Source organism: Ovis canadensis, chromosome 9 (genome assembly GCF_042477335.2).
Source record: "Ovis canadensis isolate MfBH-ARS-UI-01 breed Bighorn chromosome 9, ARS-UI_OviCan_v2, whole genome shotgun sequence".
Lineage (NCBI taxonomy): Eukaryota > Metazoa > Chordata > Mammalia > Artiodactyla > Bovidae > Ovis > Ovis canadensis.
In genome coordinates, this window is record NC_091253.1 from 74,993,628 (window position 1) to 75,018,327 (window position 24,700).

The 24,700-nt window shown below is 34.4% G+C and overlaps 1 protein-coding gene across 2 annotated transcripts in view; it reads left to right on the forward strand.

The window, feature by feature from the left end:
- The window catches only part of CSMD3 (CUB and Sushi multiple domains 3), a 1,383,361-nt gene that overhangs the window by 1,046,077 nt on the left and 312,584 nt on the right, over window positions 1–24,700 (forward strand). For both annotated transcript variants that reach the window (XM_069601113.1, XM_069601114.1), the window contains 3 exons: window positions 14,509–14,700; window positions 20,587–20,713; window positions 22,390–22,592. In XM_069601113.1, the coding sequence (XP_069457214.1) occupies window positions 14,509–14,700; window positions 20,587–20,713; window positions 22,390–22,592 (522 nt within the window). The remainder of the gene's footprint in view (window positions 1–14,508; window positions 14,701–20,586; window positions 20,714–22,389; window positions 22,593–24,700) is intronic.

Consider the following 24,700-nt stretch of genomic DNA (forward strand, 5'->3'; position numbering starts at 1 on the left):
GAAGATAGAAGGCTGTAGAATTGGGAAAAGAGTATAAAAGCAATTATTTTTTTTAAAAAAAGGGCAGACATACATCTATAAATATTTTTCCAGTCTCAAAACTGAAACTAAAATGTTTCAGTCTCAGATCTGGAATTAAATGTTTATAGTCTACTTCAAAGGTGTCCCTGAATATCACCAGGTCAGTAAATGCTTCTAAGATTTTCTGATTCAATGGCTCTGTGCTGAGCTCCTTTGTTGAGGAAGGCCCTGGAAGCAGTGGCACATCAGCTGTTAACTGTATTTGTTCCTAAGTGTCACTTCTGACTTTTACAATGGCAGCCTTTCTATCAGGGCATATCTGCAATGATCTTAATCATTGCATAACCATACAGGGCCTATCTTTGAAGGAAGTTACTTCTCATTCTCCAAGTATACTTTGGTTTCCAGCCTTAGACTCTTGTACCCAGGCTTCTTTTTTCTTTCAGTATGCCCCATCCACCTGTGGCATCAATTGAACTGTTTAACTTCAAGACCATTTCAAACATTTCCCTACTAGTCTTACCCTGACTCCTTCAGCCACAGTTAGTCTACTTCTTAACACTTCTTTTGCAGTAGTCTGTATCCACAGCTATATAGCTCTTATCACAGGGTATTGTGGTTATGTTTTTTGTTTGTTTGGGTTTTCTTGCAAGCATATTATACATAATTCTTCTTGAGGCCATTTCACTTCATAATGCCTTTACTCAGTTTTAGATCAATTACAAGTTTTCACATATATTGGTAAATTAACATGTACTCTGAATACTGATTTTATAAAATACTTTTTGTGATATAGAAGATTCTACTAGGCCACATATTTTATATTCCTTAAATTCTTAGATGGAGTAATTAATTTCTGAACATGAGAGAATTTGCTAAGGTGTGCAGACGTGGGGGAAAATGGAAAAGAACATGTTTTGTGTTTGGATCCCTGTATCCAGTTATTTTTAATCCCACCTCTGCTATTCTGTGGTATGTTCCCCTTAAAATTATTCCACCTTTGTTTCTGGAATATGAGAGAACACTATGAGATGCAGAGGAGTTCTAGTATTCATATTCAGAGGATTTAGAGGCAGGAGAGAGGAAATTTGGCTAGGGCAGATCAGGTTAGGATTCATGAATGAGGTAGTATTAAAGATTGTGTTGGTGGGTCACAGAAAGAAATGGTGGACTGTATTCCAGGCAAAGAGAATAGGATAAAGAAAGACACAGAGATTAGAAAGAGCATGCTAAATAAGCACATTCAAGGCAAATAGAGTAAATAGCTTAATGCAGATTAATCCCACTTGCCTAGCTTCTCACAATTCTAAGTTTAGCATAAGCAGGCTTTTTATGACCATCCTTATTAATGACACCTGCTCTATGTAATGATAGTCATAGAATTGCATTTTCCTGAGATTAAAATGAAGAGATATTTTAGAACAAGCCTTTAAGTTATATTTCATTTCAACTGTCTTATTGGTGCATTCATTATATAATCACTGGGAATAGCTAATGGACTAGTAGAAACAGTTGAGATGCTGCTTTTGGCTTCAAGGTAAACCTAGGGCCTTCCCAGAGAGCTCAGTGGTAAAGAGTGTGCCTGCCAAGCAAGAGATGGAGGTTTGATCCCTGTGTTGGGAAAATCCCCTAGAAAAGAAAATGGCAACCCACTGAAGTGTTCTTGTCTGGGAACTCCCATGGAGGAACCTGGCGGGCTATAGTCCATGGAGCCGCAAAGAGTCGGACACAACTTAGCAAATAAACAGCAGCAGCAATAGTAAATTTAAACATGGCTTAAACAGCCAGGCTTTATGTTAATTATATAAGACCTGTGAAGAGAAAAAAGGTAAGCAGGTCCTGATTCAGTTGCTAAACCTAGGTTACAAGGGGCCATGCTCCTTTTTTGTTATGGCATTCCTACTATGTTCACTTTTTGTTCTCATGATTGTTGTGACATGGTCGCAAGATGGCTACTTTAACACTGGGCATATTCAAGGCAAAAAGAAGGAGGTACTGTTTACCATATATGTCCCTTTCATCAGGAATGCAAAACTTGTGTCAGACATTCTGTTATCCTTCTTTGTCCAAAATAGGGCTATATGGATAAATTTCCCAGCAAGGGAAGCTGGAAAAATGAAGTATTTGTCAGACTAAAGTATTGGATTATTATTTGACTATCATGATATACTACTGCCTGATATGCTTCAGTTATTGCTGGAAGCAAAATCAAGATTTTATTCATGAGGGAGAAGAAAAGATAGACTGAGAAGACAGTGTACAGTGTCTCCTATGATGCACAGCTGTAACAGATATTCCAAAAAAAATGTTAAAAGATATTGTATTAATAGATGCCTCTATGATTAGTGGTATCAGGAAAGTACAGAGACCCTTGAGTACCTAGAAAGGAAAAGCATTTGGTTCACCCATTATCAACAGTTTTAGTTATACTCTACTAAGAAGACCATGAGCTTCTCTGTCTTTCCTTCACCAATAAATAAATTATAACATACCTGGTATGAAAATGCTACACCACATTTGAAGGAAGAAAATGTCCCATTCCTTTACTTTTCTGAAGCAAATTAAATCTCTTCAGTCTTCATCCTTCAGAGTTGTGAAGAATAATCTTATTTAGTTTTTTGTACAGATATCCTTCTTCTCCAAAATTAGTTTCTTAGTCAACTGTAATTGATTTAGAGAAATGAAGCGTGGATGGCCACATGGGTTGGATATAAAACATCTGTGACAAACTTGGTCAGACCTTGACTAACATTAAGTGAAAGTGAAGTCACTCAGTCAAGTCCAACTCTTTGCGACCCCATGGGCTGTAGCCTACCAGGCTCTTCTGTCCATGGGATTTTCCAGGCAATAGTCCTGGAGTGGATTGCCATTTCCTTCTCCAGGGGATCTTCCCAACCCAGAGATTGAACCCGGGTCTCCTGCATTGTAGACAGACGCTTTACCGTCTGAGCCACCAGGGAAGTCAACATTCCCTAATGACTAACATTAGGGAATCCAATTGCTCTTCCATCCCTCCAGCCTCTCAGAATTAACTCCCTCCTTGAGTTAAACCACTCTTCCATTCGTTTCAAAAATGGCTAATAATTACGCTTGCCCTCGAGAAATCTGAAATTTATTCCAACCAAAGTTCTAGATGAGACATATTTTCAAGTGCTTTATACAACACAAATTAATTAAATCTGTAGTTGTGTTTTCCTGGACAATGTAGGGAAGTACAGTGAGAGAAAATTACCATTGCCTTGTTCTAAAGTTAGAAGAGCAGATCAGAAATTAGGATCTCAGTAATATATCCTCCATAATACATCACTCTGATCTGGATAATTCAATAATAGAAGTGGGCAGAACTTAATAGGTTACTCTAGCCAGATCCCCTCAGCCCCTCAATACACATTCAAGAATGTATTCCTTAATCTGATGTCTTTCACTGTATTTCTTTCTGAAGGCTGAGCTGTAGAAATGTCGCTCCTTTTTTGGTCCATAAATCTTGTCTTCTCTTTTATTCCTCTATTGGAATTAACTTATCAACATAGAAGTTATTCATTGAATCATAGGTTTAAATTTTGTCTTTCTCCATTGGAACTGTTTATGCTCTGGGGATGAAGAGAACACTAAAGACAAAGTTCCTGTTCACATGGAGTCAATGTTTTAGTGAGACAAGGCAGAAAACAAAAATGTTAACAAAAGATAAAAGAACTGCATGTAGAAATAATTTGCGATAGGGTGATAGGATACATAATATGGAAGATGAGTCTACTATATCCAGTTTATTCAAGAACTGTGTCTCAGGAGGTATCACCTGATTTGATATCTGAATTATAATAAGAGAGTATTATAATCTGAATTATAATCTGAGAGTAGCAGATTGTAGGCAGATAGATCAGCAAATACAAAGGCCTAAGAGAAGGCTTCAGCTTGAGTTATTTGGCTGGAGGTGGATAAGAAAGCTTGGGGCTGGTGCACTGGGATGACCCAGAGGAATGGTATGGGGAGGGAGGTTGGAGGGGGGTAAACGACTGGGAACATGTGTACACCCATGGCAGATTCATGTTGATTATGGCAAAACCAATACAATATTGTAAAGTAATTAGCCTCCACTGAAATAAATTTAAATTTTTTAAAAAAAGAGTAAAACACTAGTAATGCAAAAGCAATCACTTTGTGAAAAAGTTAACTGGCTAATTTGACATTTTTAGATTAGTCATTTTTCTAAATTCCATGCCTTAACCATTATCTTCCTAGGTTTTAAGTGCCCTTGTGAAATTTTGTGAAGAAAATTTTTATAAACATGTTTTTTCCATAAATTTAGAAACATCAAGGTGGATTATTCTTCTTTTAGAAATTTTATATTAAATCAGAAACTTTAAAACCTATTATATGTATTCAATGTAATTAAATAGAATGATTATAAAATATATAGATTTTTTCAATAAAATTAAATATAAAAATAAAACACCTTGTATTAGCAAAAGAAAAGAAAGGAGAATTATACAAAATGAGAGGTAAAGATTGAAGCTAGACAAGGGTGAGGTGGACTATAGTATGGGACTTAGATTTTATTTAAAAGGCACACAGAGATATTTAACATTATTTAAACATTAAATATCAGTGAAAAATAATAGTTAACATTTATTTACTATCAACTAGACAGGGGAGCCTGGTAGGCTGCCATATATGGGGTTGCACAGAATCAGACAAGACTGAAGCGACTTAGCAGCAGCAGCAGATACAGATGTAACTATGAGGGAAGTATTATTATCCCCAGTGAGAGGAGGAAAAACAAAGCACAGAAAAGTTGTCACTCGCCCAAGGTGACATACCTCATAAATGCAGATATGGAAATTTAGTTGAGGAGCTCTGCCTATAGAATTCCCAAACGTAATCACTATACTATATTATCTCCATATAAGTTTTGGATATTTTATATTTAAAATTCCATGAATTTACATTTTTGTTGTTGAACTACATGTAAAAAATATAATACTTTTTTAAAATGTTAGTGTGATTCCTCCTAAATAAATTTCTGTCCTTTTATACTCAAGAATCTGAATAATTTGTTATTGGCCAAATTCACTATCAAAGAATGATTTAGGCCTATTGTTCATGACATCTTTAAACTTTATGTCTTCAAAATATTCTTCATTGAAGATTCTACTAGCTGTATTCATTTATAGTTATCCCACTTTCATTCAATAGAAAGGAACTGGGTATTTTAACCAACCATCCATTGAAAAACTAAAGTACACCTTTTTGATTGATTATAGCATTGTCTTCTCAAAAGTTGATCTGGCAAATGTTTATGATACCCATTTGTTAGACATTACCTCTGCGCTCAGATGCCTTCTTGTTGTCACCTCTGCACATTTAATTTTCTAAAAAGCCCATTTGAGAAATGTCCATTATCCCAAGGATATTGTTCAGATATATTTATATGTTCTTAGCTCTTGAGTTTTGTTGCTTGAAATAATTTGGTAATCCACATGGAACATGTCCATTTCAAATTCTGTATTCAAATTAAAGACGAGCAATAGCCAACTTGTGATAGCATGTCTTGTATACTAGCTTTATAAATATAAATTACCCTATTTAAACTCTAGTTGCCAATAAAGTTTTGGCAATGTTAACAATGAAAAATAATTAGATATCCTATTAATGCTAACTCTACTCATAATTTATTTAATGCAAATACAAGTAGAAAATAAATGAATTATAAGGAAGCAACAAAGTTAGTCTATTTGAATCTATATCCTGTAAACTTAACAGGTACATTTAGCACTTCTGTTACTCTTTAAATATTGAAAATTACCAATGTTCATCGCAGCACTGTTTATAATAGCCAGGACATGGAAACAACCTAGATGTCCATCAGCAGATGAATGGATAAGAAAGCTGTGGTACATATACACAATGGAGTATTACTCAGCCGTTAAAAAGAATTCATTTGAATCAGTTCTGATGAGATGGATGAAACTGGAGCCGATTATACAGAGTGAAGTAAGCCAGAAAGAAAAACACCAATACAGTATACTAACACATATATATGGAATTTAGGAAGATGGCAATGACGACCCTGTATGCAAGACAGGGAAAGAGACACAGATGTGTATAACGGACTTTTGGACTCAGAGGGAGAGGGAGAGGGTGGGATGATTTGGGAGAATGACATTCTAACATGTATACTATCATGTGAATTGAATCGCCAGTCTATGTCTGACGCAGGATGCAGCATGCTTGGGGCTGGTGCATGGGGATGACCCAGAAAGATGTTATGGGGAGGGAGGTGGGAGGGGGGTTCATGTTTGGGAATGCATGTAAGAATTAAAGATTTTAAAATTTAAAAAAAATAAAAAATAAAAAAAATAAAAAATAAAAAAAAGAAAATTAATGAGGTGATAAATGAAGTATTGACTAAGGCTGCGTTATATAGAACAAGGTATTCTAACTAAAATGCTAAAGAAATATTTCTTGATTACCTGTCATTTATATATACAATATTGGATATAATTTCTTCATGTTAGAATAACAAGCCATTTTTATAACCTTCACATCCCAAAAGTTTTGTAAATTTTGAACTTAAATATCTAATGACCTACTAACATACACATTTTTACAGTTAACTTCTGGCAGATTGAAGACATATGTGAGTGTCAAAACTTTACAATGCTTAGAAAAAAATGTGACCTACAGTAGCTATGTCTTTAATGTGAAGAAAGATTTCTCAAAGAAGATAGACAAGCAAAAATCTGTTAGTACTCAGTAGCATCCATGCCCTTCTATGCACTTCTTTTAAGTGTAGAGTCTAAAAATCTGGCAACTACATATCTCCTGCCCTTGCCAGCTAAAACCTCTGCTTGGATTCCACGAACTAAAGGTAATCCGGTGAGAGCTGAAAGACAGGATGGATAAAGAAGCCATTATTTTTCACGCAAGAGTGTGGCACTGGCAGGTGCTTGTATGTGGTGGCAGCTTCCCTGAATTGCTGGATTCCTGAAAGCCAGCAGTGATCCTTGACCTTCACACTCTCTGCATTTCTTTGTATTTTCCCCTCTAATTTCTTGTACTGAATTTTAGCAACTGAAAATATCAAATGCCTTCTGTTTTACTGAAGACCAGTAAATAAGTCCCAGTCATTATTATTATGTTTTTTACAAATCTCTTTAGCTAAATATACCATAAACAAGATTTTTTCAGTTCAGTCGCTCAGTCATGTCTGACTCTTTGCAACCCCATGGACTGCAGTACATCTGGCTTCCCTCTCCATCACCAACTCCCAGAGCTTACTCAAGCTCATGTCCATTGAGTCAGTGATGCCATCCAACCATCTCATCCTCTGTTGTCCCCTTTTCCTCCCACCTTCATTCATTCCCAGCATCAGGGTCTTTTCAAATGAGTCAGTTCTCATCAGGTAGTCAAAGTATTGGAGTTTCAGCTTCAGCATCAGTCCTTCCATGAATATTCAGGACTGAATTTCTTTAGGATTGACTGATTGGATCTCCTTGCTGTCCAACAGACTCTCTAGAATCTTCTCTAATACCGCAGTTCATAAGCATCAATTCTTCGGTGCTCAGCTTTCTTTATAAGTCCAACTCTCACATCCATACATGACTACTGGAAAAACCATAGCTTTGACTAGACGGACCTTTGCTAGCAAGCTTTTTAAATGATATATAATTAGAAGGAGATATTTACAATATAGTAGAAAAACCCTGTGGCTCAGATGGTGAAGAATCTGCCTGCAATGTGGGAGACCTGAGTTCTATCTCTGGGTTGGGAAGATCCCCTGAAGGAGGGCATGGTGACCCACCTCAGTATTCATGCCTGGAGAGTCTGCACGGATAGAGAAGCCTGACAGCTACAGTCCATAGGGCTGCAAAAACTTGGAGGCGACTGGGCAAATAAGTACAACACAGCACAGAAAAACATATACTCCATAGAAAGAAATCCTACAAATCAATTTAAAAATAGCCCAGAAAAACATATGGGCAAAAAAAAAAAAATCACAGTAGAGGATATTCCAGTACAATAATCAAAGACAAAAAGTGCTTGATAGAAATTAAGAAATGAAAATTAAAGTCAAAATACTTTTCTATTGCACACTCCTAAAATTGGTCAAAATCAAAAAGCAGTATGATACTAAATATTTATAATAATTGGAAGAACTTGAAATTCATGAACTTTGGGGTAAATTGGTATAGTCACATAGGAGATATTTGGTGATATCTAGTAAAATTCATTTTTAGACATGACTGAAAGTGAAAGTGAAGTCGCTCAGTCATGTCTGACTCTTTGCAACCCCATGGACTATAGCCTACCAGACTTCTCTGTCCATGGGATTTTCCAGGCAAGAATACTGGAGTGGGTTGCCATTTCCTTCTCCAGGGATCAAACCCGGGTCTCCCGCATTGTAGGCAGACACTTTACCCTCTGAGCCACCTGTACCAATTATTCATAAACTAAATGGCTGATGGTAAAATTTAACATTCAGGCAAAGCTAAATCCCACTATATCCCTGACTGATATACACATGTGTGATGTACAAATTTAAAAATGGTGCACAAATGTATGATCCCACTATCCCAGAATGATATACAAATGTATGAAGACACAAACTAGTATATTTAATAATATCACTTGTTTTTTCATGGGCTTCCCAGGTTCCACTAGTGGCATAGAATCCACCTGCCAATGCAGGAGACATAAGAGATGTTGGTTTGATCCCTGGGTCGGGAAGATCCCCTGGAGGGTGAACATGGCAACCTACTCCAGTATTCTTGCCTGAAGAATTCCAGGAGCAGAGGAGCCTGCCAGGCTTCATGGGGTAGTAAAGAGTCAGACATGACTTAGCATGCACACAGTTATTATTACTATTTTACTAACCAGATAGAACATCAACCTATGTGAATACACAATATTCATAAATAAGTTGAACAGAAATTATACTGAGGCAGAGATTGAACTATTTTCTTTCAATAGGTCAAGACCGATTAACAGATTTTGATTTATTCTTGAGAAAATTATCTTTGTTATTTATTTATTTATTTATTTTAATTACTTTACAATATTGTAGTGGTTTTGCCATACATTGACATAAATCAGCCATGGGTGAACATGTGTTCCCCATCCTGAACCCGCCTCCCACCTCCCTCCCCATCCCATCCCTCTGGGTTATCCCAGTGCACTAGCCCTGAGCACCCTGTCTCATGCATCGAACCTGGACTGGCTATCTGTTTCACATATGATAATATACATGTTTCAATGATAATTTCTCAAATCATCACATCCTCATCTTCACCCACAGAGTCCAAAAGACTGTTCTATACATCTGTGTCTCTTTTGCTGTCTCGTATATAGGGTTATTGTTATCATCTTTCTAAATTCCATATATATGCGTTAGTATACTGTATTGGTGTTTTTCTTTCTGGCTTACTTCACTCTGTATAATAGGCTCCAGTTTTATCCACCTCATTAGAACTGATTCAAATTGATCTTTGAATCCCTGCATGATACATAACCCATAGAAACACTTGCATATGTGCAAATGAGGACATGGAAGTGTAGCATTTTTATAACAGTGAATAATGTAAGCAATATAACAATACAAATACCCACCAGCTGGAGAATAAGTAAATCAATTTCAGGGTATACATCCAATGGAATATCACTGGTAGTTAAAATGAGTAAACTATATGTGTAAGTGTATGTGTGTGTAAATGTAACAGTAGAAACACAATGCACACAAAAAAATAAAGCCTCAAAAGAATGTTATTTTAATTATATAATTTATAAAATGTGTAAATGCTTACAAACCATACTATATATTGTTCATTGAAATATAGATGTTTTAAAATATAAATTGGACTTTCCTGATGGCTCAGTGGTTAAGAATCCACCTGCCAATGCAGGAGATGAAGGCAATGACAATCCAGTCCAGTATGTCTGCCTGGGAAACCCCATGGACTGAGGAGCCTGGCAGACTACAATCCATGGGGTCACAAAGAGTTGGACATGACTTGGAGACTAAACAACAACAAAAACATGTAAATTATATGTAAAAATAATATACTAACTCAGAATATTTGGTAGTTCTCAGTAGAGGAATTAGAAAGGAATTAGAACCAAACATAAATGGAGTTTTAAGTTACTTAGCATTAGACTAAGATCATGACATCTGGTCCCATTACTTCATGGCAAATAGTTGGGGAAACAGTGGAAACAGTGACAAACTTTATTTTGGGGGGCTCCAAAATCACTGCAGATCGAGACTGCAGCCATGAAATTAAAAGACACTTGCTCCTTGAAAAAAAAGCTATGAACAACCTAGACAGCATGTTAAAAAGCAGAGACATTACTTTACCAACAAAAGTCCGTCTAGTCAAAGCTATGGTTTTTCTAGTAGTAGTGTATAAATGTGAGAGTTGGACTATAAAGAAAGCTGAGCACTGAAGAATTTATACTTTTGAACTGTGGTATAAGAGAAGGCTTTTGAGAGTCCCTTGGACTGCAAGGAGATCAAACCAGTCAATCCTAAAGGAAATCAGTCCTGAATATTCATTGGAAGGACTGATGCTGAAGATGAAACTACAATACTTTGGCCACCTGATGCAAAGAACCGACTTATTTGAAAAGACCCTGATTCTGGGAAAGATTGAAGGTGGGAGGAGAAGGGGATGACAGAGGATGATTTGGTTGGGTGGTATCACTAATGCAATGGACATGAATTTGAGTAAGTAAGCTCCGGGAATTGGTGATGAACAGGGAAGCCTGACATGCTGCAGTCCACGGGGTCACAAAGAGTCAGACATGACTGAGCAACTGAACTGAACTGAGCATTATTTATGAATAACAATATTAATGTGAATATGAGTCAATTAGTATAAATATTAATCTGAAAAGTAATCTGAACTAATATTACTATTAATCTGAAGCAGCTATCAATAGAACCAGATGATGAAGTTTTTATATCTTTCTCTTCTCTTATAGATATCAAATAGTAATTTTCAAATGTTAGGAATCTTTAAAGAAGATTTCTGCTTTATGATGGCAGGAAGGAAATTAGAACTCAGTTTAAGTTATTCAGAAAGTCAAAAAGATTTAGATAAATGAGAATCTCCAGTTGATTTTTGCTCCAGGAGTTTTAATTTCATCACAGTATCAAATTACACAAGGAATGGTGAATATTTATAGTATATGGTTTTTCATACACATCTTTATTTAATTGTCATTTTCATGTATTTGAGCTTTTCAGTGAAAAGACTGGCAGCAGAATGTTTCCATAAAGATAAGGCACTTCTGAATATTTATGAATAAGCAACAATAATTCCACCAAATTGGACTAAATTGTGTTGTGCTTTGTAGCTTACATTCTATTGTCCATGTGCATTTTCATCTACAATGCAAAGTATTATAAATTATCTTAATTTGCAAAGAGTGTCTCCATTATACCTCATCACCAGCAATTGCCAACCACATTTACAGAACATTCAAATTAAAGGAGGATGAATTTGGTAATAAACCTTAAAAAGAGAGCTTGATTTCCACTTTTACTTTGATAAATGATACATGGGAAAACTCAAAAGTGGCTGAATCTTGAATAATAAACTGAATATTATGTCTGGTAGAAGGAATTCAAGCTTGATACTTTTGAGCAGAGATATTTTAAACGTACTCTTTACAGAGTCATACAAAATATGTCCTAAAAATTTTGTTACTACTTCTACTGTTTCTACTTCTGTTATTGCAAGACTGACTTGCTCAGCAACCTCTGACCTCTTGTATGACTCTGTTTGAAGCTGTTTGCATTTGCCTTATTTTAACATATTTCCACCCAAATGAGGTTGTCACAAATTAATCCATACAGGAGTTTCCTGCAGTTTTTTTTAAGTCTATCATAAATTTCATCAAAATTACTTTAGCTTATTTTTCAGATGTCACCTAGAGATAACTGCCCTGAGAATAGCATTCATTCATGAACATTATTGCACATCTGTTATGTGCCAGATTTTGTGCTGTGAAGGCTTTGGGGGAAAGAGAAAAAAGTGAAATAGGCCCAATCTATAGGAAAAAAAAGAAAATAAACAAATGATTGTAAATTAATGAAGATATGTGAAATAGTTCTATTGGTTGGCAGAGAAAGGAAAGATGAAGAACCCTTCAAAGAGACTAAGAGGAGGCTCCTTATGTTCTCCAAGAGCTAAGGTAGCCCTCAGCCTACAGAAATTAAAGTATAAATTTGGTACTTTTAGCTGTACATTTCTGGTAATTGTATGCTTGTTTTGACACTCTGGGAAGTCAGTACTACAAATTAATGACGACATCAGTGAGCTAAAATATGCTTTTTTGCATTCTAGTTCAAATTTAGATTAATTTGGTCAAGGATCTATGCCCACAAAAAACATACAGATCTCTTTTTGAATATCATATGATTTAAGATGCACAAAAGTTATTCTCTTCTCCAATATTATTTGTCTTAGAATCATAGATTTCCCTCATCCATGAAGCTATCTAGAATTTTATCATGGTCCTCTAGTCTCAGAAGTTATAACTGATATAATTTAACGTCTAGTTGGGAAATAATGACGGACAAGGAAGACTGGCACACTGCACACCATGGGATCGCAGAGAGTTGGACATGACTTAGTGGCTGAACGATAACAAACAGTTAATTATCTTTGTCACATTATATCATTATATCATTTATCTTGTTATTATTGTTTAGTGGCTAAAGTCAAGTCTGACTCTTTTGTGACCCCATGGACTGTGGCCTTGCCAGGCTCCACTGTCCATGGGATTTACCAGGCAAAGATACTGGAGTGGGTTGTCATTTTCTTATTCAGAAGATCTTCCTGACTCAAGGATCAAACCTGTGTCTCCCGCACTGGCAGTCAAATTCTTTGCCATTTTGTCACAAGGGAGCCCATCATTTAACTTACATTTATAGAATTTATAAAACACTAAGTACAGAAGAATTCTATAGCTAGAAGATTTAGATTTTTGTAACTAGTGTCATATTTGATTTACCGTCTGAAGTACCCTTTTCTAGTTCTTTCAGGATCTTAGGAGCAAATTGTGCTATGACTGTTTCATTTTTAATATTCACCTTTATTAATTTTATTCTGAATAGGCACAGTACGTATACTGGATCTAAAGAGATTAATTCTTATTTAAGTGATAGAATTGATGAATTAAATATAATAATAATAGTAGTAGTAGTAAGTATGTCAGCATCCCTTTGACCTAGTCCTTACCTCTGTAGTAACACAATGAAAATCAGATGGAAAAACTTAACCACATGACCAAGGACAGAGAATAAGAAAAATGGACTTGCTGTGCTTGAGAGAGTTATCTCTCTCTCTCTCCTCTCCTGAAAGGAGGAAGGAAAACTTTTGCTCTTTGGAGATGGGATGGAAATAATTCTGTTTTTATGCTAACCTTAGTAATGTAAATTTAGGGTTTCAACAGTCAGATTAACCTCCTGTGTCTCCAGTTTTTATAATCTAGAGATTTCTGTAAAGTCCTGGGTCTCATTCTTCCTTAAGATGTAAACACAGATCCCCTCCAGAGGTACCTTAATCTCTCTGGAATTCTCTCACTACTCATATAAACATATCTTCTTAATCACAAGCTTCCAGCTAAAGTCATGTGGAAAGCCCCAACTCTTTAGAAATCAAAAATATTTATTTTTATGAACTACTTTTTTTTTCCTTGTGAGAAATTTTGAGAGTTGTGTATTCTGAAGGCAGAATATAAAAATTCAGAGTTCTTCAGACTGATTACTGGGTTATATTAACTCTTGCTAGTCATTTTAAATATGTCTATTTCATTTTCTTCCAAGACTATAAAAGTAAAGCAATCTAAAGTTATGTTTGCATTGGACGTATTTGTTACCTGAACAGTTGTGGTTTCACATATTTTAAATGAATTTTAAACTTTTCGTGATTTGATCCTAATAGTTACATTGGTCAGAATTTATTAGTTGCAAATCGCTTGAAGCAGGCAAGAATGTTAGTACTATAACACGTTATGATACAGTCATAGAGACCATGGGGTATCATTGCTAAATTTGAATAATAAGACAAATTTTAATTTTTTGAGGAAAAAAAAACTCTCTCTGGTGGCTGTAAGTAAGTAAGTAAGTAAGTAAGTAAGTGAAGTCGCTCAGTCGTGTCCAACTCTTTGTGACCCCGTAGACTGTAGCCCACCAGGCTCCTCTGTCCCTGGGATTCTCCAGGCAAGAATACTGGAGTGGGTTGCCATTTCCTTCTCCAGGGTGTCTTCCCAACCCAGGGATCGAACCCAGGTCTCCCGCATTGGAGGCAGACACTTTAACCTCTGAGCCACCAGGGAAGCTGTATGCTATCAAAATTAAATATTTTAAGTAATAAAACAGGAAAAACTATGTAATCATATTAAAACCAGTAAAAGGGATGATTTGTACTGTTTTAAATCCTCCTGCTAAATTTTGTCTTTAATAAATTTATATTCTTCTCATAGGTTTTGAACTTTCACATTGTGAGGATCCTGGCATCCCACAATTTGGATACAAAATCAGCGACCAAGGGCATTTTGCTGGTAGCACTATCATTTATGGATGCAATCCAGGCTACACTCTCCATGGAAGCAGCCTTCTCAAGTGCATGACAGGGGAGAGAAGGGCATGGGACTATCCTCTGCCATCCTGTATTGGTAGGATACTTTTTTTGGTTTTCATGCAATATTTCTATGGAAGTGTTATCAAAATATACTGTACCTTTTCAAGTTATTTTATTTGTCCACACCCAACTCATACCTTAATCAAAAAGTTAATGAATATGTTGTTCAAATTTGTGGTAAGTCAGAGGATTCTTTCCATAATCAATGAGTACCTTCTCTTTTCGGGCAAAAAATAGTTCTTATGAAGTCATTATATTTATCCTATCTTGATATAAAATTTAAGTCTCTACAAAATATGTTGAAACTCTTAATCATACACATTTACTGAATCTCATTGACCAGATTTGTTTTAATATACAAAATTAATGCTTATGCTGGTATAAAGGCAGATTAAAAAAACTAAATATTCTCAATAACTTCAAAGACTTTCTCTATATACATACCTTTTCAAAAACTAAGAAAGTATATCTGTTTTCCTTATTTTATGTATCGTAACATAATTAAATGAATTTCAATAATAAAAGGCATGTGAGAATTAGTCATATAAGATATATTGCCTACATGAAATTACAGAATGATCATTTTCTCTCTTTGTATAGCTGGAGAAGAATTTTATTACTACCATCCCATAAATCAATTAACAAATAACTGAGCATGTGTAAGAAAGAGGGTGGATAGAAAAGTGTTGATAAAGACCTCTGCTTTTTTTCTTTTGGTCCCAGTATAGGTGCCAGACTGGATGGATTACTAGGACAACAAAATGAAAAACAAACAAACAAACAAACATTTAAACAAAACACAAAGTCCTCAATAGAGGAACAAACAAGTTTCTTTAATTATTCTTATTTAATGGTGGTTGTGGTGGCCCAAATCCATTTTGTGTCAGGCTCATATGGATAAAATTGACTTAATTTTTAAAAAAGATTTATTAAGATATAATTCATATTGAAAAATTCCACATATTTAATGTATACAATTTTATGAATTTGGAGACCTGAACATTTTGAGGTATATTTTAATGTTTGTTAATGGATATAGTCAACACAGGAATTTTCACAAAACTTGATAGACTTCAAATAGGAAAGAAATGAAATTCTAGTTATTAGAGGTCTTGCAACTAATTGCAATGTTTTCGATGATATGAGACTTCTATTGGTTTGTTAAAACATTGATGAGCAGAAAACAAACGTTCTTTTATCCAACCAAAATGCAATTATACTGCTTTCCTTTCAGATGCATCTGAATTTTCGATAGATTATGAGGATAAACCTAAAATAACAATCAACTTAAATTGACAAAGCTTAGAATTCTGGAATATAACCAACAACCAACCTGCTGGCATTGGTTGTGAGAAAAATGTACACTGATTAACTCTCTCTGAAGTTATATTCTTTGGTGTGAATATCAAATATATTTAGAAAATCATTAAGGCGTTCAATAGCACAAAACTATAAACTTAAAAATACTGACTTGCTATGTTGTCTGTAGAATTAAAATCACAAACTAATACATTAAAAAATATTTTTTTTCTTTATATGTTGAATCGAGCTGAAGACATTTTCATTTTTTGGAAGACTTCATGCAAATAGAAGAACATTTGATCTAGGATCAGAAGATTTAATTATTTTGTGACAAATCAATGCACTTTATGAATCTGCCAAGTCAAAATTTAGTAATACCACTGCTCAAGCTTTATGAGAAGGGTGACTTTTGTTTTTTAAATGATAGATGATCAGGAATAAAAGCTTAAAACAGCTGGACACATAATGTGTCATGCTGATGATTTTCATGACAATAGAAGATGAAATTCTATTTAAGATGGTATTCTTTACTGTCAATAAGTAACAGCTTTACCACTTGGCCTAAAATCATAATTATCCATTCCTATTAACCTTAATTATCTATTATGGTTATATTTTTGCCTTGGCCAAATAAGAAGCTTTTTCTTAATTATATGGATTTTTCTAGGTAATTATGTTTCTCTAGCTTATACATTAAGCAAACAAAAAATAATTTTTAGGCACCATAGCTAGAGGTATTTAACCTTCGCACCTTCAGTTTTATCTGTAAACATAAGACTTCTGACAGAATTTGAACGCCAATGTTACAGCATATCACACTGGTTTATTTGAAATCAAATAGCCAAGTAATATTTGTAACAAAGAAATATGGAGAAAGAGTTATGTTTAAATTCAATATAAAATCAATTCCCAAACATCCAGTTCTTGGAGTTGCTTAAAATTAATCTGGCAGATTGTTGTTTTTATTTAGTCACCCAGTTATGTCCAACTCTTTGCGACCCCATGGACTGCAGCATGCCAGGTCTCTCTGTCCCACGCCATCTCCCGAATGTTGCCCAAGTTCATGTTCATTGCATCAGTGATGCCATACAGTCATCTCATCCTCTGATGCCCTCTTCACCTACTGCACTCAATCTTTCCCAGCATCAGGGACTTTTCCAATGAGTCAGCTGTCTGAATCAGATGACCAAAATACTGGAGCTTCAGCTTCAGCATGAGTCCTTACAATGAGTATTCAGGGTTGATTTCCCTTAAGATTGGCTGGTTTGATCTCATTGCTCTCCAAGGGACTTTCAGGAATCTTCTCCAGCACCACAGTTTGAAGGCATCAATTCTTTGGTGCTCTGCCTTCTTTACAGTTCAGCTCTCACAACCGTACATGGCTAATAGGAAGATCATAGCCTTGACTATACAGATCTTTGTCAACAGAGTAATGTCTCTGCTTTTCAACACACTATCTAGGTTTGTCATAGCTTTCCTGCTGAGAAGCAATCATTTTCTGATTTCATGACTACAGTCACCATCTGCAGTGATTTTAGAGCCCAAGAAGATGAAATCTGTCACTACTTTCACCTTTTCCCCTTCTATCTGCCATGAAGTAATGGGACTGGATGCCATGATCTTAGTTTGTTAATCTTTAGTTTTCAGCCAGCTCTTTCACTGTCCTCCTTCACCCTCATCAACAGGTTCTTTAGTTCCTCTTAGCTTCTTGCCATTAGAATGTTGTTATTCAGTTGCTCAGTCATGTCTGACTCTTTGCTACCCCAGGGACTGCAGCATACCAGGCTTCCCTGTCCTTTACCTTCTCCCGGAGCTTACCGTTAGAATGGTATCATCCCCGTATCTGAGGTTGTTGATTTTTTTCCTGCTTATCTTGACTCCAGTTTGTAACTCATCCAGCCTGGCATTTCTCATGATGTGTTCAGCATATAGGTTAAACAAACAGGGGGACAGCAGACAGCCCTGTTGTACTCCTTTCTCAATCTTGAACCAACAGTTTGTTCCATTCAGGGTTCTAATTGTTGTTTCTTGACCTGCACACAGGTTTCTCTAGAAACAAGTAGTATGGTCTGGAATCCCCACCTCTTTAAGAGCTTTCCACAGTTTGTTATGATCCACACAGTCAAAGGCTTTAGTGTAGTCAGTGAAACAAAGATAGATGTTTTTCTGGAATTCCCTTGCTTTCTTTATGATCCAGTGAATGTTGGTAATTTGATCTTTGGTTCCTCTTCTTTGTCTAAACCCAGCTTAGACAACTGGAAGTTCTTGGTTTGCATAATGCTGAAGCCTAGCAAGCAAGATATTAAGCATGACCTTACTAGAATGGTAGATGAGTGCAATTGTCTGACGGCTAGCACATTCTTTAGCACGCATTCTTTAGTACTACCTTCTTGGGAACTGGGATGAGGATTGACCGCTTCCAGTCCTGTGGCCTCTGTTCGGTCTTCCACAATTGCTGACATATTGAATGCATCACTTTAAGGGTATCATCCTTTAGGGTTCTGAATAGCTCTACTGGAACCCATTTATTAACAGCAGTGTTTCCGAATGCCCACTTAACTTCGCACTCTAGAATGTCTGGCTCTAGAATAACTGACCACAACATCATAGTAATCCCTTCATGGATCACTGTCTTGTCATGGTGAAGGGCCTTGCATAGGCCAATGAAGCTATGAGCCATGCTGTGTAGGGCTACTCAAGACAGTTGGGTCATTGCTGCTAGTTCTGACCAAATGGGATCCGCTGGAGGAGTGAATGGCAAACCACCCCAGTATACTTGCCATGAGAACCTCATGGATTGTATAAAAAAGGACAAGTCTGGCAGAATGAAGTATCAAATTTGTTCTCCTCAGAAATATGTCAATAATAGTGAATAAATCATTAAAAATGAAGAAAAATGAATTATTACAGTTACAGCATTCTAGGCTGTTCAACAAAGGTCTTGTTATAAAATGAGAAAAACCACAGTAAGTGATGGTTACTTCTTAACTATATATATTTTATTTATTTTAAAATAAAAAATTTATTATTATAAATTAAATTAATGTTACAATACAAAATAAACTTGCTTAGTCTTCTATAGGTGTATATATCAGTCAGGGTTCACCAAATAAAAAGAATTAGTAGATCTATATGTGATCTATTTAGCTATCATCTATCAAGAAATGTATTTAATATATTGAGGAATTAACTCATGCAGTTGTGGGGACTTACAAGTTCAAATTCCATAGGGAAGATCAAAAGGCTGGAAACTAGGGCAGGAATTAATGATACAGTCTTGAGGGAAAATCTTCTTTTTCAGAAAACTCAGTTTTCATTGTTAAGGCCTTCCAAATAATTGGATGAAGGCTACCCACATTATCAAGGGTAAAGTCAGCTGATTATAGATGTTAACCAGGTCTATAAATAGCAACACCTAGACTAGTGTTTGATAAAATAACTGGGTACTACAACTTGGCCAAGTTGACGCATAAAAATAACCTTAATATTATACTAAAATATAACATCTAAAATCTTTGAAGCAATTTTATCTATATGAATAGAGCCTACAAATTTTAACCATGATATTCCATTGTTATTCAGTCTTTTCCGAGTGCTGAAACTTTGTCTCTGACCTTTGTTCTAATAATCAAAACAAAACAAAAATTCAAGATGTTTAGTTCAGCATTGCATTTGAGTAAGATAATAACACTGCAGAGAACAGGAAAAATAAATGTAGTAATATATTCAAATATATAAGCAGAAAGTAAATTACCTTGGATTTAGTTTTAGTTTTTGGTAGTATAGTAATTTGGAGAAATTTCAAAAATATATTATCACACCTTGTGGTTTTTAGGATGTAGAGAAGTAGAGTAATATACTAAGTAAACTACTTCATTTCTCCTCTAGCAAGAGGATTCTTTCTAGATTATTGGCTTATCAATGTAAAATCATTCCAGATTTCCCAATACATTAAATATTATTAAGATAGAGAGGGAATTCCCCAAAAGATCTATTTTTAATTATATTGTATGATGATGTTTACATTTTTAATTTGGTGAATTTTATAAAAATTAGAGACCACTTTAAATCAAAACGGAACCAGGTTTAACTGAAGTAAAATCTAATGATAATGCCACTTTGACTTTGAGGAGGTTAAAAGCAAAAGAGTTTAGAGTGATTGAAAGGGGAATAAGAGGACAATGAAATTTAGAAGGCCTGAGGGACCTGCAGTAAAGCTTAGAGGTAAGGTAGTAAGATGATGAATTAGTTAGCCTACAACCAGCTATAAGGGAGCAACTTGCCATCTGTTTCCCCTTGTTACATTAACATTATTTTGCCATACATCTTAAAAAGTTTGAAGCCTAAACTCTGAGCTTTTGAGTGTGTACTTTTAAAATTCCCTAATTGGCTTATTATATTATCATTTATATGATCTAACTTGAGATTCTTGTTTTATTGTACAATGTGTTGTTACTTTAATTAACACCTTAATCTGAGAAAGCATATACACATATATACTTTCAATAAGAGAAGAAATCAATCCTTATTTTCCTTCAGGTGAAAAATATATCCTCAAGAAATTTGTAGATGTTTAGAAAGATTAAACTGTGACTTAAATTGGATTAATTTTTTCTAGCTGAATGTGGAGGTCGTTTTAAAGGAGAATCATCAGGAAGAATTTTATCTCCTGGTTATCCCTTTCCATATGACAATAATCTGCGTTGCATGTGGATGATTGAGGTAGATCCAGGAAACATTGTCAGGTAAATGGATTTTATCTTTTCAAAATGACTGAGGAATCTGAATTTCCTGATCAGACCCTATATGTAATTAATATTAAAATTTTTCTTTTTTTTTTACCATTGGTAAAGAAAAACATGGTTTTTATCTATTATAAAATTGGGGGAGAAAGTATTGATAAGCATGACATACTAATTCATAGGCCACAGCATTGGTTCATATAGCCCCTTAGAAGCTTTTCAGTTAGAAGAGGGCACAAAAGATCAGAATTTTCCTGCTGCTTGAGAGTTCTACTCTTCTAATGCTTCATGAATTAAGATGCTGTAAATTCAACAGAATTCTGAGATTTTTAAAAATTAAAGAAGAATTGTTATATTAAATTGTAACCCAGATTTAAAACTGTGACAATTCACATATCAAACATGGATGTGATATATATATATATATATATATATATATATATATATATATATATATATATATGGGGGTGGTGAAGAGAGTTGAGTGTGTTGATATAATTGGATTTTTAGCTTTTGGATTAGGCACAAGAAAATCTGATATTAATTTTGTCTAGACTAAAGCAAAATAGATTTAACATGAAGCAATTTTTTTCTTTTGTGTGCATTTTTGTGGTGAGCGGCCATTTTCACATTCAGGAAGTTTCCTTTTACTTTACTTCTTTTTTGAATGTAAACTGTTTTTGCATTTGTGGAGTAAATCTTTGATTCTTATAAAACAAGCACACTAAAAAATTGATAACAGTGGCAGTAACATATACTATGGCATTAGATAACTTGAGTTCAATTCATGACTCTGCCACCCTTAGGGCAATCTTATTTAATCTGAATCCCACTTGCCACTTTTCGTAAAGTTGAGATCAAAATTGTTCCTGCTTCACTGAATCATTATAATAATTAAAGGAAGAAAATAGATGTAATGCATTTTGCACAGTGTGTGGCACATATGAGCTCCTCTTAAATGTCACCTGTCATTGCCACAATTAAGTCATGAACACTGAAAAGAATGTATAGGTAGGTCTTCCTTGGGTTACATGCTGATAAACTGAACATAAATTAAAAATGTCATAAACTGAAAATGCATATAATATAACTAATCTACCAAAAACCATCACTCACCCTCACCTACACTAAACATGCTCAGAGCATTTACTGTTAGTCTACAGTTGGGCAAATCATCTAACCTGAAGTCTATTTTATAATAAAGTATTGAATATCTCATGTAATTTTATTGAATACTATACTGAAAATGAAAAACAGAACTGTTTTATGAGTGCATTATGGTTGTAAATGTGTTGGTAGCTTGTTTTTTTTTTGATCTTGTGACTGACTGGGAACTTAGTTTCCTAGCACTGCCCAATGTCATGAGAGAGTATCACAACTGGGAAAAGATCAAAATTCAGAGTACAGTTTCTACTAAATGTGTATCTCTTCTGTACCATCTTAAAGTCAAAAATTCCTAAATTGAATCATAATTTGCAGAATTGATATAATAGTATATTTAATCATATTCTAAAAAATTATACTGTTCAATAAAAATGCATTGTTTACATACCCATTTTGCATTATTCATTTTATTTGATAGAATAAAAAATATCTAGTATAAGCAAAGATATTTTATATTCTTTATTTAAAACTGGATCCATGTTTAAAATAATCAGAGATATATGGTTCTCCCACAGCCTGCAGTTTCTTGCTTTTGATACGGAAGCATCACATGATATACTCCGAGTTTGGGATGGTCCACCTGAAAATGAGATGCTTTTAAAGGAAATTAGTGGGTCTCTTATTCCCGAAGGAATCCATAGCACTCTCAACGTAGTGACCATTCAGTTTGACACAGATTTTTATATCAGCAAATCTGGATTTGCAATTCAGTTTTCAAGTGAGTTGTTCTTTTTCTTAAATAAAAATATAGAAATGTTACTTAAATCCTTCTGTTACTTTACTACTCAAAAACTTTCATTTTTAAAATTTTAATTATCTTCATTTTTTAATTTTATTTTTTAATTGGAGGAAAATTGCTTTACAATGTTGTGTTGTTAATTATCTTAAATATTCTTATTTCTCTTCTTACTCATCTGCAGTTAAGATAAACTATAGATAGGCAAAAGAAATATAATTAAGTTCTAATTAATTAATTAATTGTTGGTACCTTCTCTCCAATTATCATACCAATTTTCCTTAAAGTAAAGGTGGTATTAAAGTTAATTCATCGAGTGAAATAATTACGTTATACAAACTGATAATTTGAATTTACTATAAAAGTATATTTTAAAATGTAAAATTTTTAGAGATAGGGAAAGGAATGAGTATTTGCCATTACAAAAAGCAACCCTACATTTTTACTAATTTTATTTTCTTCTCTTAAAGATCTTAATTATATATTCACAGAAAACTTTGACAAAATATTTTAAATCTACTTTTACATTAAAGATATCCTACCACAATGAAATGTCTTTCACTCTAATTACCAGTGTTGATGGCTGTTTTTTGTTTTGTTTTGTTTTTTGCTAAGTGGTTAACTATATGCTGTTTCTTAAAAGGGATTTTGGTTTAATGGCTGAAAAAAAATAAATGGGAACTCAAAAAAATTTAGTTGCTATTGTTTTACTCTTATTATTGATACACATTATCTCTTTGAGAAAAATATCTAAGGGATCTTCTAATTGCATAGCCTTAAAAATCCCAGTAGTTGAAACTTATTGAGATTTCCAACATCATCTATGGAAAGAGTGCAGACCAGTATTCTTCATATGTGCCTTAATTCAAGTCTTGGCTTCTTACTAATTGCTGATTTGGGGCACTTCACCTCATCACCTGAGTCTGAGCTCTCTAATTCACATAGGGATAATGATGCTCATTTCATAAATAGATTATTAAGATTTAATATGATCATGAGTGCACAGTACTTAGTATTGAATAAATAGTTGATGCCCAGTAAACTATTATCACTATATGAATACATGTAAAATTGGAATCTTTTGGAAAAAGCATGAAGAACTTATTTAATGACTGGCCTGAAAATGCATCACTTTAAGTTAACAACTAACAATATAAATATATAATTAACTTGATATATTTTTTGTTTGTGAAAGATGAGTGTTTGGCATAATCAACTAACATAAGTAAATGAATTGTTTTGTGTTATAAAGAAGGTTCATGTAAGGGAGGTATACATCAGTATAGATGAGTCAATGTCTTTAGATTTGTACCCTTAGTACATCTTTTGAGACAGAAAAAAAGGGAATGAAAAATAAAAGAATGATTATATAATTAATGAAGATAAAGGACTTCTAAATCTGAAACACAGATTAAGCATTCTTCATATTTATATCTTGACTTTCTAATTTTTTTGAAGTTAGGGACAATATGTCAGCAAACTGTTTGTGATATCTGTTTGATTTCAGTTATTTATGATGATAGTTTGGCAACTAACAACTCTTTCATTTACCTTAAATTAGTATGGTTTTACACATAAATGGTTATTGTGATTAAATATCTAAATGCAATCATATGATAAGGTGCTTCAGGCTATTGTTTGTGAATGCCAAGTGCATCTGCTTAATAGAAACAAGCTGCTTTATATGCATTTCTGGAAATTTTAATGTGCATCTGTCAAGGAAATTAGTAATATATTTTTTCTATTTATTGTATCTGTAGGTCACATTAAAGTTATAGAAACAATATGTATCCTACCAGAGTTTTAATAAATCTACCTTCAAATATTCTTTTAAGATGCATAGAAATATATATCATTGATCAGAGGCTAAAAATTGATTCACTAAAATAAAATTACCTTAATAATTAATATATTGTAAATAGCATCAATTCAGATTGCAAATGTGAAAAGTTTGGTTTCTTTTTTCATGAATGATTCCTTCCTTGGTGCCAAGAATCACATTGTGCTGTGCATAGTTACTCAGTTGTGTCTGATTCTTTGTGACCCCTTGGACTGTAGCCCACCAGGCTCCTCTGTCCATGGGGATTCTC